The sequence below is a fragment of the Sardina pilchardus genome, chromosome 3 (genome assembly GCF_963854185.1).
Source record: "Sardina pilchardus chromosome 3, fSarPil1.1, whole genome shotgun sequence".
NCBI classification, from domain to species: Eukaryota; Metazoa; Chordata; class Actinopteri; order Clupeiformes; family Clupeidae; genus Sardina; species Sardina pilchardus.
The window spans coordinates 34,361,155-34,377,946 of record NC_084996.1 but is presented as its reverse complement, the minus strand read 5'-3'; the positions used below and the strand labels follow the sequence as shown (position 1 = coordinate 34,377,946).

The 16,792-nt window shown below is 43.2% G+C and overlaps 2 protein-coding genes across 3 annotated transcripts in view; both read left to right on the top strand.

Annotated features, from left to right (window-relative positions):
* The window catches only part of plcl5 (phospholipase C like 5), a 74,524-nt gene extending 70,070 nt beyond the window's left edge, over nucleotides 1–4,454 (top strand). The window contains exons 6-7 of one of the 2 annotated variants that reach the window (XR_009938691.1): nucleotides 2,057–3,555; nucleotides 3,591–4,454. Coding sequence is in view for 1 of the 2 variants with exons in the window: in XM_062533001.1 (XP_062388985.1) it covers nucleotides 2,057–2,341 (285 nt within the window). In the remaining variant the exon portion in view is untranslated. Of the gene's footprint in view, nucleotides 1–2,056 lie in introns of both variants that reach the window. The other variant, XM_062533001.1, reaches the window with a different exon arrangement.
* A 7,387-nt stretch (nucleotides 4,455–11,841) lies between these two features.
* Nucleotides 11,842–16,792, top strand: part of kcnh4a (potassium voltage-gated channel, subfamily H (eag-related), member 4a) — a 27,291-nt gene continuing 22,340 nt past the window's right edge. The window contains exon 1 of the mRNA XM_062531009.1: nucleotides 11,842–11,917. Within this exon, the coding sequence (XP_062386993.1) occupies nucleotides 11,842–11,917 (76 nt within the window). The remainder of the gene's footprint in view (nucleotides 11,918–16,792) is intronic.

Sequence of the window (16,792 nt, the reverse complement as noted above, 5' to 3'; positions counted from 1 at the left end):
TCAAGGCGGCTTGACTGTGTGTGTATGTGTGTGTGTGTGTGTGTGTGTGTGTGTGTGTGTGTGTGTGTGGTGTGGTGTATGTGGGGGAGCAACATGACAGAGTTTGTGCGTGTTGTGTTGTGTTGTGTATGAGTGGATGTTTACCTCAGAGGGGACAGGCATTCGTGGGTGGGTGTGACTGTGTGGTGGATGCATGCGCGTGCGTGTGAGGGGGGGCAGGGGGCAGCAACATGACAGAGTTTGTGCATGAGTGAGTGAGTGAGTGTTTGTGTGTGTGTGTGTGTGTGTGTGTGTGTGTGTGTGTGTGTGTGTGTACACGTGTGAGTGAGTGTGTGCACAGCATGTGTACTGGTTAGGCTCTGAGGCGCCATCACAGTAATTAGCCCCCCTTTTAAAATGGTTATACAGTGACACAAACCCAATCTGGTTTACACACACACCACAAACACACACACACACACACACACACACACACACACACACACACACACACACACACACACACACACACACTTCTCTCCCAGACACCCGCATACCACCAGATTTCACTAGCCTGATTGGTCCCTCTTCCTCTCCCCTCTCCTTTTCTCTTTCCTCTCCTTTCATCCCCTCCCTCTCTTCCTCTCGTTACTGCTCCATAAAGTGCCATGCCTGGTCTGACCACTTCCTCCTTTCCCTGAACCTTCCCTGTACGTGTCTCTGGGGAGTTCCCAAATAAAAGAAAAGAAAGAGAGAGAGAGAGAGGTTGTCTCTTTTAAACGCCTGTTACATTAGCTCTCTGTCTCTCCTTCTCTGTCTCCTCTTCCTCTCATGTTTTCACACACATTCTCTCCTGCGCTCCTGTGTTGAGCTGATGGAGTGTGTGTATGGTAGAGCAATAGATCCAGAGGATCAGTAGGAGGCTGACACCTGCTGGTGTGATAGTGGTACTGCAGTCACCTGAACTGGCTCTTCTCTTGCCCTGCACTCCTGCACTACATGTTGTACACACAGGAGCAGTTTATTTTGGGCACAGGCAATATGTGCTGATGAAGATCCTATTACCCACGATGCAAGCTCTTGTCTGGCCGGTCGTATGACGTTAGCATTGAGTCTGTAGTCTGGAGCAGGAATAGCAGTGCACAAGGTCATGGGCTGGTCACCCTGCGGCGGCGTGCAAAGTTTGTTTGGTTAAAGCGTCTGCTAACAGGCTGCGGTGTAAACATGGAAAGCAGTACGCTGCCCTGTGGGCAGGGAGGCTCTGGGTTGAAGATGCCTGAGAGACATCATTCTGAAGAGGAAACACCATCCCATCCAGTCAGACTCAACAGTCCCTGCTGGGCTCATAGTCAGTTATACAGTAGGCCTGTTATAGAGTAGCCAGGCCAGAGAGCAACAGCATTGCAGCAGTGGATCATCCTCTCATTAGAGTTGCATGCTCTCAGAGGTCACAGCACTGAGGTCAGGACTAGGGCTGATGTGCTGTATTTAACAATATCCCTACATCCAATGTCATGACCGTTTCTAATGTTTTTCTGTTGAAAAGTTCAGTTAAAAGTTCATTTATTTATCTAACCATTCTGGTTTTCCAGAGAATGACTGTCCTCTACCTTCAAGACTAGGGTTGACTGTATGCACTCGGAAACTGACACCACAATTCAGTGAATAAACAGCCTACAAATATATTCCTTTGGCATTTTCCCCTCTCAGTTACACAGGTATCATGGTGTATAGATGATGACTGGATGGTGCCTGTGTCAGCTGTGCCATGTGGTTATGTGAACACAAGAAAATGTCCCCATGAAGGGTGGCCACATCCCTGGAACACAAACAGCTCCTCCTCTCCAAAGGCCATGCCTGACGCTAATTGATGTCATGCCCCTTCAGTGTCTCTGAGAACAGGCAGGGGCTGGAGTTTGAGAATGATCTAATTTACACCTTCCCGTTTCTTCATCCTCTTTCCCCTTTCCCCTCTTTTTTTCTCCTTCTATCTTCTATCTCTCTCTCTCTCTCTCTCTCTCTCTCTCTCTCTCTTTTTCTCTCCCCCTCTCTCTCCCTCCCTCTCTCTCTCCCTCAGGGTCAGGCTGACCTGCTGAAGCATGCCAAGAGTGAGGCGGTGGACACGCTCAGACAGATCCACTGTGCTGCCCAGTCCTGCGGCCTGGTGAAGAACGGAGCGGCGGGCACAGCCTCACCCGCTGCCCCTGCTGGCGCCGCCGCCTCCTCGCCAGTCTCCCCGCTGCCCTCTCCGCTGCCCCCTCCTCCGCCATCGCCCCACGCCCTGCACCTGCCGCGCCTCGCCTCTCTGCACACCATCCCTGAGAGCGAGACCCCGGATTACGACCACTCCCCAGCGCTCTGAACTACACCGCACACATCCACATAGATAAACACACACACACACACACACACACACACACACACACTCTCTCTCTCTCTCCTCTCCCTCTCTCACATACTGTACACACACACAGATATATACATACATACACATATGCACACCTATACTGTATGTAGACACACATACAGTACACATACATATACAGTATGCACACACAGTGTACACACACACACACACACACAAAGTGTGTGAGTACACACTGACATACTCACGCATTTACAACCATATACTGTATGCAGACACACATTAATATGTGCACACAGATGTACACACAGACACACACACACACACACACGGAGGCGCACACACTCACATTCTCACACGTGAGCGGAGACTAACAGGAACAGGAGGCGTTTTTTCCTACCCCTCTTTCTTTGATTGCTTTCCCCCTGTACTTTCCATCTCCCCCTCCCTCTCTTCTTGGTCCAGCTCTCTTGAAGAAGTGAGTTCTCTTCCCCCTTGTTTACTTTAAAGCATCTCCCCTCCTGCCTCCGTGTCATCTGCAGTGTCTCATCTCACTCCTGGGCTGTGGAGGAGGCAGCCATTTTGACTCTTGAGTGCAACTCCGGTGGGACATGTGAACCTTCTCTCTCTCTCTCTCTCTCTCTCTCTCTCTCTCTCTCTCTCTCTCTCTCTTTCACTCTCTCTCTGTCTCTCTCCAACCTCTATTGCACAAAATAAATTTTGGAGAGGACAGAGATGCTGAGACACTTTGCTCAAATCTGACTGCGCTTAGTCAGGAACACACTTCTCACCAACGCAAACTTTGGCACACATATTGAAACTCTGGGTCTAGGAAAGAATCCGCAGGGAGGCAACTGTGAGTGCAGTGTAGCCTCACTGGATGGCCCTGTGGTGGAGTTTTAGTGGAGAGTGGTGTTAGCTCACCTATCTGTCATTTTTGCCTCTTTTTTAAAATGTGTTTTTAATTTCACTTAAACAATTTTACCCCTCTGCAGTAGGCTTATGGGGCTCTATAAAAGGTGTGTGTGTGTGTGTGTGTGTGCGTGTGTGTGTGTGTGTGTGTGTGTGTGTGTGTGTGTGTGTGTGTGTGTGGGTGTGTGTGTGTGTGTGTGTGTCTGTGTGTGTGCGTGTGTGTTTGAGTGTGTGTTTGAGTGTGTGTGAACGTGCGTGCGTGCATGCGTGCATGCACACGTGTGTGTATGTACGCGTGTGTGTGCGCATGTTTCTAAATAAGAGAGAGTAGGAGTGGATATGAGAGAAAGAGATATATTGTTGTCAGTGCTCAGATAAAATCTTAAAGATGTCTTTACAAACTGGAACTCCAACTGCTATTAATTATGCATCAGGACTGGGAGACAAACACAGTTTGGGATGTATATTTTAAGGAGAGCGCCGCTCCAGTTCTGCTGTCCATCACAAACAAACTCAGCCATAGTATCAACAACAGGAACTTACTGACCACCAATCTCCCTTGACCAATAAGTGATATCAAATAGACTTGTACATGGACACTACTCTATTGGAACTCTCCTTTACAAATGCTCTGCTAATAATGATTAATATGATTATTTTAATTATTACTATTATTGTCCTTAGATATATTAATATTCCAATTATTTTATATAAATTCACGTGAAGCAAATGCTGTCAGGAGACCTGTCTGTTATTTGGTGTTTCCTCGCAGATGGGTAAATGACAGGGGAACTGACTGACTGAAGTACTGTGGGCGTAACAGGAGTGGCACTTCTAGAAGGCTCTGGAAAGGCCTCCAAAAAGGTGTTGAGCACGGTCATGGCATTGGTCAAGCCCTTCTTTATGTGTGGAACACTCGAGCAGGCTGGTTGAAGCTGCTGCTACCAGGTAACCTACTTTAGGGGGTGTTTTTACATCAGTGGACTTCCACCATGATGTGACCATTATGCAGGCCTAAAGGTGAATGTCCCTGGCGGTCTGTTTGAGGAGCAGGGTATCGGCGGGTTTGGTTGATGTTCTCAAAATGTCTGTGATGTGTGTGATGATGATGTTCAAACCGTCAGTCTGTCTCTGGTCCAGGTGGAGACATAGTCTCTTTTGTAATTAAAAAACATTTGGGAGTATTCAACTGGAACAAGTGTTTTCTCCTTTTTTTGGTTTTCAGTGTGTGTGTGTGTGTGTGTGTGTGTGTGTGTGTGCAGTTGTTCAAAAGTCAGGTATAAAGAGTTTTTATACAAGAGTTTTTATCACATACATTACGCTAATACTGTATATTTTTGATCACACATATTAACATATTTAAATATAAAAGCAATAGACTGAAAACAGAATGATTTTCATTTGGGTTTGTTGTGAACTAGAACATTATTTTTTTTGTTCCTGCTCCAGTGTTCCAAGGCCTCTCCTTTAAACGGTAACCGGTAAGAACATTTAATAAGAACGGGTTAGAACGGTTAATAACATTATTTTAAAAATGACAGTATCCACAAATTGATTTATGGCCAGTGGCACAATACTGTAGACTTTTTTCAGCCTTAAAACTTCAATTAAAGCATATTCAATATTAAGGCTAATTGTCAAAATCACTGTGCTTGAATTCAGGAGTGAGGCAAGATTTGAAAGTAGGCAAGTTGGCCTATATAATATTAGATCTTAAAAAATGATAGCCTAACATCAGGCAGAGAAAATGTCCTTGCTTTAAGCCCTGTCATAGTCTAACCTGTGTGCGGTGCGACCAACTGCATGACAGACCTTTAGATATTGTACAGTGTCTCGGTTAGCCTCTGCTACTGTATTTCACAAAATGTTTCAGTAATTGTTACATACGTGAAAAGGGCAGGCAGTATTGGATATGAGCATCCTTTTTATCATCTAGTTCTAGCCTATTATACAGGGGAGATACTGATGAATAAAATCTGACTAAATTCATACTAAAAGGGGTCTGGGGAACATTGTGTGGGCAGGTGACTTTCTAAGCCTATGGACTTTTGAATAATATTAAAACAAAGGTTAATTGGAACTATAAATACCGTTATTAACCAGATATCTAAAACAGAAAATTACCTTTCCTCTCCGGAAAGGTTTCAGTTAGGCCTATGTTCCCATTAAGCTCCCGTTTTCAGTTAAGTTCATCCAAAAACTGTTAATTTTCCAGTTTTCATTTCATTTTCATTTTTGTATCATATTTAGGACTAGATCTGTTACTTTCCATCAAAATCAGTGTGATGCTCCCCTTTAGGAGGTTTTCACTATTTTGACGATGTGATCCAACACACTGGCTGTAGAAAGCCTGTATGTAGGCCAGAACAGCTACAGACTACACTTGCATCGCCATCTCATGAATGATATGAATGGTACCCAGTAATGGCATGTCCTACAGTCCTGAAACTGGAGAATGTTGACACTGGAGCTCTTGTTTAGATCAATTGTGCCCTCTAGTGGCCACACTCTCTATAGATAAAAAAGTCCTCTGAAGAGTGGAATCTGCTTGCTTTGAGTCAATCTCTCATCTGATGCATCAGACTAATGTGAATATGTCTAATACAGTATGTCTAGTGAACACATCTACTGCAACACACCCTCAGAGAGATCTTCTGTTATCTGCCTTGACTTATCATTCGACGACACATCTACAGTATACTGTACCCTATACACATCCCAGTACTATGAACTATAGCCCCAAAAAGTAATCTCATTGATTAACAAGCTATCTATCATACATATCTGCATGTGATTGTCCGTAGGTCATTAGACTCCTCTAACCTTCTTTGCCTTACAGTAGTAAAAAAGGTGTCTTTTAGAACTTACCTCCCACTCATTTCATATTCCATGGCTCTGGCAAAAATACAATAATACACTGCTCAAAAGAAATAAAGGAACACTTTGAAAACACAGCAGATACCCTTTGAAACATCATGCTGGATATCTATGCTGATATGGACTGGGTAATGTGTTAGGAACGAAAGGACGCCAGTCTGTGGTGTTGGATGGACCAAAACAATATCCGAGAGGTGTTCTACTGGGTTTAAGTCAGGGAAGTGGGGGGACAGTCAATGGTATCAGTTCCTTCATCCTCAAGGAACTGCCTGCATAGTACTCTAGCCACATATGGCCGGCCATCGTTGTGCACAAGGAGAAACCCAAGGCCCACTGCACCAGTACAGGATCAGAAAATGTCATCCCGATACCTAAGAGCAGTGAGGGTGCCGTTGTCTTGCCCACAGAGGTCTGTGCATCCCTCCAAGGGTACACCTCCAGACCATTACTGACCACCACCAAACCGGTCATGCTGAAGGATGTTGCAGGCAGTATAACGTTCTCCACAACATCTCCAGACCCTGTCATGTCTGTCACATGTGCTCAGATGTTCTCATCTGTGGAAAGCACAGGGCGCTAGTGGCAGACCTGCCAATTTTGTATGCTATGGCAAATTCCAATTGAGTTCCATGGTGCTGGCCAGTGAGCACATGGGTCACCCTCCTGAACTTAGTGTGGTCTGAGACATTCACACCAGTGGCCTGATGGAGGTCATTTTGTAGGACTCTAGCAGGGCTCCTACTCTTCCTCCTTGCACAAAGGAGCAGATACTGGTCCTGCTACTGGGTAAAGGACCTCCTATCACCCTGTCCAGCTTTCCTAGAGGAACTGCCCATCTTCTGGAATCTCTTACATGCTCTTGAGACTGCACTGGGAGACACAGCAATCTTTCTGGCAATGGAAAGTATAAGGACTGAGAACGTGACGTATTCCCAGTGGAAAATGCAAAGCATTTTGGGAATCCGCAGTTTTACTGACTTTGCGGTAAGAACACAGTGCAGTGTTCGAGAGGCCATTTACCTGCTGTGTTATAACCTGCAATAGAGTGGCATGAAGCTTATCTTTTATCGTTTTCCAGTGTGGAAAAATAATACAACACTGACCCAAGCCAAATGCAAAACTAGTGAAAAATCAGTCCAGAAGGATAAAGATGGAAAAATTACCATTTGCCACCACCTATAAAGCCATTCCTGTTTTGGGGGTCGTCTCATAGTTGGCCTCCTAGTACACCTAGTACATTTCGTTGACATCAAAGCAGGTGAACTCAAATTACAGGTTTATCTTTAAAAAAAAATCGAATATCATGGAAAATGTTCCCTTAATCTATATAATCTAGATTCACACATAAAGGGAACTATTTCAAGCCTTTTCTTGTTTTAATCTTGACTATTGTAATCTTGATGATTACAGTTTACAGATATCAGTATCTCAAAATATAGAATAAAGAATTTATGAGAAATGCCAACCTGAGAAGAGCTCTAATCAGGTAATTAAGTCAAAATACCGGCAATGGTTTCTTGAGCTTGTAGCCTCTCAGTCTGACAGGGCAATGGACTTTCCAATTATATTCTAATCTTTGATATGCAGAAACACAGTATGGTGACAGTAAATGGATTCACAGGTCAATTTGAATGCAACCATGTTGGTGAACGTAAGGTGAATGTAAATGTGGATGTAAGGCTGGATGAAAAGGGATGAATTCCAACACACTCTGTGCATTTCTCTGATTACGTAAATCATTAATTGAATTCTAAAGGAATAGCAGCTCTTTTGCCCCCCACCCCGGCTTTCATTTGGAGTCCTCTATGGTCCTGGCGTTGTGTCACCTTCTGTTTCCTTGAGGGTATTGAGTTGTTTACACACAAACCCTTAATTAATGTTGACCACCGCACACACTCAGCACAACGGCATTTGCTAACAAGCTGCAGACGTCCCACCACAACAATGCCACTCCTGAGAGCTGGTGGAGTCCAGTACACAGTAGCCGTGGTTACATCCACGCATGAAGTCGGCTTCCTGACACACGAGCAGCTAATCACCCTAATGACTAAAAAAATGACTGAAAATTAGATTGTAACCATTCTTCCAAGTGAGCAACACAAGCCCAAAAAGGTCAACCCCTTAGAAGCCTGGACTGTGTGTGATTGTTGGTCATCATCCAATGCCCACCGACCTCTTAAGCCCGGCCCTACCCATCCAGATGTGTTCAGAGTGGGTTGAGATGGTATAAAATCAGGTCTGAATTAGACAAATGATCAACAAGGTATTCAGCAAGTGTCACAAGGATGAGGACTTCTTCAACACACTGTGAAACTCTGATGTATGTCACCTCTGACAAGGTAAGCACAAGTACCTTAATTTTAACATCTGGAACATCTGTTGAATATGACTTAGCAAAAGTAGGACAGTCGGACTTAGTAAGTGCTCAGTAGATTAAGTACTGTACTGCTGTTACTGGTTCTAAAATAACAATGCATTGGATCTATCTTATATTTGCATATGGCTACATCATATTTAGTAGCACAAGAATGTATTTAAGCAGTGGGGTCCAAAATGGATGCCGAATATATTTCCAAAAAAAACATATCTATTCATATTTTGAAACATATTTATAAATAAATATATGGAGTATATTCATTTAACATATATTAACATAGCCTAGATGTAGCCTATTTATAGGCTTCTGAATGTTCAGAATATGTGGATGTTATTTTTCTGTATATTAAGGGCTAAAGTTCCAGTTTAGCCTAGGCTACGTTGTAAAATGTGTGCTTCATGTAAGTAATATCTGCTATCTGCTATCTGACTGTGTAACTTGCCTCCATCCACACAGAAAGTTCAAATGCTTCTCTTCCTCGCGCTCCTCGTGCACCTGGCCTGTGATGCTGAGGGCACAACCAGTTGCTGCACGCGAAAGCATCGGTCCTGTAGCCTCTACGAGTTGCTGTGCCGACGGGGAGACAGTAACGGCACAGTGCAAGGCGTGCGCTTTCCAGGTAACGCAGCTGCTGGAATTTTGACACTCGGAAAACGAAAGACAGGTGAGCGTCGCCTTCAAAATCGACTTCAACAACTCCTGCATGGCTCGCGGAACCAGGCGGCTGGAATACTGACCATGGGAAAACGACTGGAAAGCACCGAAAGCGACGGAATCCTTCAGGGAACGCATGACACCTCTACAGCTGGCTCGGAGCAACTTAGAATTTGGACTCAACCAACTAAGAATAATGAGGTTGTAATGTGACAGTTATCATGATATCCTAAACAATGGTGGAGACGATCATTAAACGACCTGATGTAGCCTAAACTAATCGAATCAGATCAAATGAAATACCATGATGTTTCACTATCGTCGAATTTTTTGTTGAAATGAGCATCATCCCAAATGCTTGTATGAAGAAGTTATGGCCACTAGATGGCAGATTTGTGTAAATCTTTGTACATAAATCATGCCTCATGTTAAGACATAGGCCTATAATCAATGTTAAAAAAAAGTCCATAAGCGCACCAAACAAGTAAAATAAACATTTCTGAGCTGAAAACGTTGCTTGTCATATAGTACACAATGTATGCATGTATTGCTACACATGTAATTTCAGCCACTGGATCAAAGAATGCACCATTAATAATTTAGGCATTGTGCACACTCTTAGCAATTCACAAAATAGTCAATACAAAACCACATTCTATGTTTCCACTGCAGCCTACCTCACATTGCTTGTCAAATATATCAGCATCACCACAAGTCTCAGATTGCCACCCATAATGAATTTCCCCTGCTAATTAGATGTTGACATACAAGCAACCAATTAGTCTTTCATGAGACCCTCTTTAGGTAGAACACTTTGTGAAAGCATGAAGTTCATGAATGTATAACTATATAAGTTATATTGTGTGTGTACTCAGGTATTTTCACAACTATGCAGATATAGTGTATTATGTATCGTTATCCATTCAATTGTTTTTCTGAAAATAATTATACCAGCACATGCAAGTGTATGAGTCCTTGATTACACATGTGAACAGCTGGACTTGGGGTAAACAATGAAATGGGAAAAGACAACATTTTAGATTTAGTTATGTCTATAACATGGCCCAATGAGAGAGAGAGAGAGAGAGAGAGAGAGAGAGAGAGAGAGAGAGAGAGAGAGGCTGTGTGTGTGTGTGTGTGTGTGTGTGAGAGAGAGAGAGAGAGAGAGAGAGAGGACAGATGTGAATTATAAGAGAATCAGATGGAGGATCAGTATTGCACTGAGAGAAAGGACTAGAAATTGTAAGTGCTTCTTGAAGGAGCCAACCCCCTGCACACAGAGAGGAGGTGATGGTGAGGAGATGATAATCATGAGAGAGGAGGGAGGGGATGAGAGGGAGGCAGACGGTGAGAAGAGGTGGGCTGAACTGAGCTGACAGAACTTAATGGGAGTCAGAGATTGGTAGAGAGGGACTGCACAGCATCTGATAGACAGAGAGAAGACCATGTTAAACAACCAAGTATCCATCTGAACAGAGGACATTGATTCACTCTCACCCTGCGGAGCTTCACAGGAAGGAGACACTGTGGAGATGAACCTGCAATTTATCAAGGATGGCTGCAAGCAAATGCAAGAATAAGAACAGCTGAAAGAAAGGGCTTATTGAAAGACAAAGAGAAAGAGCTTCATAGACAGTTGAGATGAATATTCAACAGCTTACTGGAAGCACAGAGATCTCCTCTGAAGCCATGTGGGGAAACTGAGCGTGCTCTGTGAAGACCACACACCTTCCCTCAGTGCCAGCAGTGTGGAGGAGAGAACAGGAGAGGAGAGGAGAGAACAGGAGAGGAGAGGTGCCAAACTCTACTGACTGACATGCATGCCTGACTGCAAAGCTGAGGTGCAGCACTGTCCAAGGCAACAGCTGCTCATTTATTTTGTACGTGAAGCCCATTTTCAAAGAGAGACTCTCACCTCCATCTCCCATGATGTCTAGAAGATATGGAGCTGAAACCACAGCCAACTCCAGTGAACAGAAATTACATTATAGACTGAAGGTAAATATATGTATTTTTTTTTTATTCTGAAGAATCATATGACTGAAGTTTTAGTACATTAGATAGATTTCATTTCTGGATGACATATCTTGTTTAATGTTGTGTTTGCTTTGAAACAATTCTCCCTTGTTAAATAAAAATCTAACAGTCCTGGCCGAACAGAGGTATCAACTTGTGTTATATTGTGTTGTGTTGTGTTTATTGAGATCTGAGATATAATGTACCAGTTTACTGCTTTGATTTATTGGAGGCCATGTATGCTTTAAAAGCTTTGTGCCATGTTATGTTCCACTCTGCTGTTCCACACATTGGCCTGAATCCTGCTTGAGTACTGGCCTAAACTATTCCTCTCCCAGAAATGCTGGTTTGAGTCATGCTATTCCCGGTGATAAGATATGTTTGAGTTTACTGCTCTGTGTTGAACAGTGTGAGTGCTTCTGTGCTGTTCCCTGCAGTATGATATGAAGTTGGGCTATATATCCCACTGGCATTAAGTGTTCTGTTCATTTAGCTATGCTAAAACGGCTATGCTCTTTTGGATCATACAATTCTGAGGTGGACTCTCTGACACTGTGCCTTTTTCCCACTGAACTAACTGCAAAGTGCAAACCCATTCCCTCTCTCTTAGCAATGAAGCGATGAAGTAAAGTGTGCGGTCAAAGAAGTGGAACTTGCAAAGATGCCAATCATGAAAGGGCTTCTTGCCCCACAGAACACCTTCCTGGATGCCATCGCTAAGCGTTTTGACGGCACCCGTGAGTAGACTGTGACCAGATTGCAACCATTATTATTATTATTATTATTATTATTGATTAAAATGTATTAGTTTAGTTATGTAAATATAAACATATAAATACATTTTCTCAAATATTTACAACCGAGAGTGGCATTAATCAAACAATCAAGTAATTCAGTTAGATACAGTAAAAATATAAAAAATACTTTTGAAATAGTAATGTCTTATTTAAATAATAATATGTAAAGCATGTAAAATAGGTTTTGGACATGTAAACATGTCTGTGCAAACACACACTAATCAATTCAATCAATATGTCAGCCTTTTTGTCATTTGCAAAGAAAAGAAGAGATTGCTGTCAATTACCACATTTCCATTTGGCCTCTGGAAAGCGCAGCTGGGTGTTTTATTGACATGGTCGGGGGCTAAATATAGGAAAGGTCATACTAGATATTACCTGTCATTACCCGTCTCCAAATCCCATATGGACCCCTATGGACTGTGTTCTACTGACAGACATGTGTCAGGTGAAGAAGCCCACTCATTAGAAAGAGCAATTATTGTCATATTGCTATCATCTAGTGTCTTGGAAGGGTTGCTTTATAGGGAGAAGATGGCTAATCCAATGGTGTCAGGTTTTTCAAAAGATTCATATAAACATTTACACCTTTGTACGTGACTCCACCCCATGAATGTATCCTTCTTGTATCTGCTCTTGACTACTAAGGCTCACCTTACTCATCATGTGTCTTATTGCTGCCCTTTGTCCTGATCGTGGTGTGGTGATAGAGATTCACTGTGTGTTGTTCAGTCTTTTGTGCTAACAGACAAGTGATGAAGTGCTTGCGTTGACAGCAGTATAGAGTTAGTTATGATATAGGCTACATCAATGGCCAGGTATGGATGATGTCTCACTGTCAGCTCAAATGTTGTCCCACTAAAAGGTGATAATTCTTTTAGAACGTAAATGTAGAATTTGCATTTTTGCTGATCCACTCCAGTGTTTCACCGTAACCATGGTGCATCAGCACTGCATGGCATGTCTAAGGTTGAAATCAGTGGTGTGTGGAGGGGGAGGGGGGGTCTTTCTTTTCATCACACTTCAGTCCACATTTACCCTCACACCCACTGCATTGACATTTTGCTTTTTTTCTTATTGGCTTGGAAATAAGATGGTAAGTGGTGGTGTGAATGTTCAGGGCTTTCCAATATCGACTGTTCCCGATTCTCCCGGAATCGTTCAAAAGTTTGAATTTCAATTCCTAGTATCGATTCCCAGTCCGCGAACCGGAAGAAGAAGCCGCTAAACACCAACGAAGAAGGTGTTTGCATAACCGAGCTGAGGCAACAAGAAGACGATTTATATTGTAGTTGAAAACAGCCCTGTGAGAAATGTATAGTAAATTCAATTCAATTTCAATTTAATGTCGCTTATAGAGCGCCAATACATTACACATGTCTCAAGGCGCTTAACAGAGTGTTAGACATTCAAAGAGAGCCCATGAGTAACAGGGGCAAGGAAAAACTCCCTAGAATTGGAGATACTAATCCGCGAGCAGAGAGAACGGGGCCCGCGCCAGCCCCACCCCAACCACAACACCGCGCGAACACACACCACGGCCCGACCAGGACACACAATCTGATCCGCCCCGCTGCCCAGGCCCCCCGGAAGCAGCGCCCCCAGAGCAAAAGTCCAGAATGCTTCATGTCTTTGGACGTGTCATCCTGTCATCCTGTTGACAGGGTCGGGAGGCGTAGGGAGGCGATGTAGTGTAATTAAAATCGTTAAAATCATTGGATTGGTGTAATGTAACTAAAATCATTAAAACCATTGGACTTCCACTCTAGAAACACCACCCCAAGAAGGCCCGGACCGCGAGCCCAATCCAAATACAATGCCGCAACATAGCCCTCCCCTCCGCCATCCACTCCCAGCATTCCCACCTCCCCCGTCCCCCCCATCCCACAAATGTCATTCAGATAGACCGTTGGTTAGCTAGCTCATTTAAAATATCCAAACTTTTTTGACCCTGCCTTTCACAAGAATCGGAATCGAAACAAGGAATCGGAATCGGAATCGTTCAAATTCAAACGATACCCAACTCTACACCTTCTTAGGTCTAAAACGAAAAGACAAGTGACAGTTCTTCTCCATGTAAGATAATGATAATTGTTTATGTTACGCTAAACAATCAGATAATTGATATGATTGGTTCAGAGTATTATGTGTGATCCAAGATAAAGCCAGTTTGCTGTAATATTTTTGTCAATTACGCGACTGCAAGCCCCCCTAAGGTAATCTGTCAAGAAGCGGTCTTGTACAAATCAGAGGACGGCAGTTCTCAGTTCACGGCAAGTTCAGACGAATTGTGAACCAGAACTATCTCGAGTGGACTCATTGTAAGAACTGTTTTCCATGGCCATTTTCAGGGAAGGGCTAAAATGACCCACGGAAAAACCGATTAAATGTTTGGATCCAGGAGGTGGTTATGTTTTTGCTTGGCGGAGGTTTGAGCTATCTGAGTGCTTTTCTAATTGGCTATGTATGTTACACTGATGAGAGGCTGAGGTTAGTTAGCAAGCTAATGAAGCTAACATAGAATGTTACACTGTAGGTAGACTAAATAAATAGGCCTATGTCATCAAGATCAGCAAATTGAGGGGGAATTAGGTTGATATCGTGCATTGGACTGTTAAGTAAACAACAAGATGAACCCCATCTGAATTTAAAACAAATGTTTAAAGTGTCAGCCTATAGCGACTTTCCCCATTAACTTCCATTGGGGGTAGCGTACCTATGTTCCCCGGGTCCTGTGTTCCCCACTTTATATAGGGATGGGGAACATCGGACCCTTTTTTTGAAAAAGGGTCCTACTGTATGTTACCCGCTTTTTCCAAAAAGGGTCATATGTTCCCCGCTTTGTATGGGGAACATTTTCTTGCATGCTCCCCGAGAGACCGATTTTCAGAAAAAGGGTCTTATCTGCCCTGGTATGTATTGTGATTGGGGAACATAGAGGGAAACATTTTGGGGGGAAACGGAGAACATAGAACCCTTTTCTGAAAAAGGGTCCTACAGTAGCCTATATGTTCCCCCGAGTGGTCGGGCTCACCATCGCCACATGAGAAAACATTTCATTGTAAATTAATTCAAATTAGTTAAATGTACTTTTTCACTAAAAAGCCAATTAGATGTCACATTACTGGTGGATGCAAAAGTATGTTGTCTACTGTATGTGGATTGGTGGATGAACAGGCACATTTTTTTTGCTAGGAGGATTAACCAAGACAGCAGTTGCAGTCCACTGAGATTAGCTTGCCTAGCATCATCCATTGAAGTGAATGGAGTACTTCTTCAATTTTTCCCATAATGCTGCCATGGTGGTATCTCAGCTGGCCACCCTCAGCTATCCATGAGCGCACGCGTACACACACACACACACACACACACACACACACACACACACACACACACACGTACACACACAGACGCACACGCACACACACACACACACACACACACACACACACACACACACACACACACACAGTTTACTTTATTTGTATCCACAATTAATAATATAAACCGGTATAAAATATTATAATAAATATTACATAAGGACATAACATAAGGACACAAAGACATCTGCAGCATACAGTACACAAACATGCGTGTACGTGCGTACACACTCACACACAGTTTACTTCTTTATTTGTATCCACAATTACAGTAAGAATAAATCTAAGGACACAAAGACTTCTGCAACATACACAAATGTGCGCCCATACACACACGTGTGTGCGCACACACACACACACACACACACACACACACACACACACACACACACACACACACACACACAATAACAACACCTTTGGACATGGCTGATCACCTTTCAGTCTGCTCATACATTATTCACAGTCTTTGACATGAGTGACACTCCTGACAGAATCGTGTCACACATAGAAGAGGACCAAAAGGCATGTGAAAAAATTGTTTATGCATTGCATGGGTCTGTGTCTTCACACTCAACACTTCTTCTTTTCTTTCTATTTCTCTTCTCCCTCTGTTTAGCTGCTCTCTTTCTCTCCCTCTCTCTGAAGCAAATCAAATAAAAACTGAAATTCCATTCAAATCTCTATTATGCATTGCATATTACATGCAATAATATTTTACTATTTCTACTATTGTAAAAAATAAACCTTCCAGATAATATACTGTACAAAAATGTTATAATATGTTCACATATACAGGTCTCAGACTATGTTTGCCTTTTCTTATTTTGTTTTTTATTTCATTCCTAAATTTGCACAAAGACGTTACAAGCCTGGCTCAGAGCAAGCAACAGAGTATAGGGAAAGGCACACGCGGAGTAGCGATAAATATATTAGATTTATTAAATGAAATAGAATTGAACAGAATAGGTTAAGTAACGACAGTAGTGGAGTTAAACTTGGAAAAATAAAAGTGTATGCAATCAGTATATGAGGTGCAATGAATAAGCAAAGCAAAATCCTAAGTCGGTGCGGGAGAGACAAAGCAGCGGCGGTCGACCTCCAGCCTCGTCTGGAGAACTCTTTTACTGTAAAGGCCCAAACCAGGAAGTAATTACTGCAACTCCAAACACCTTCGCCCAGCTCACCTGTAGGAGACAGACGTAGGACAGACAGGAGGAGGAGCCAGGCAAAGCCGTGACACATAAAAGCATAGTAGAAGAGCATGTTTGGCGAAGTCTCTGGCCAGGGTCCTTAAATGCTTCGCGGAATTGTGCCGGAGTCGTCTGCGCAGGCAGGAGTCGGACAGGATTCCCCTGAATTCTTTACCTATGGAAAACAGGAGGCGTAAGGGGAGGTGGAGGGTTGCGAGCGGAGTAACGCCGTTGCTGAAACT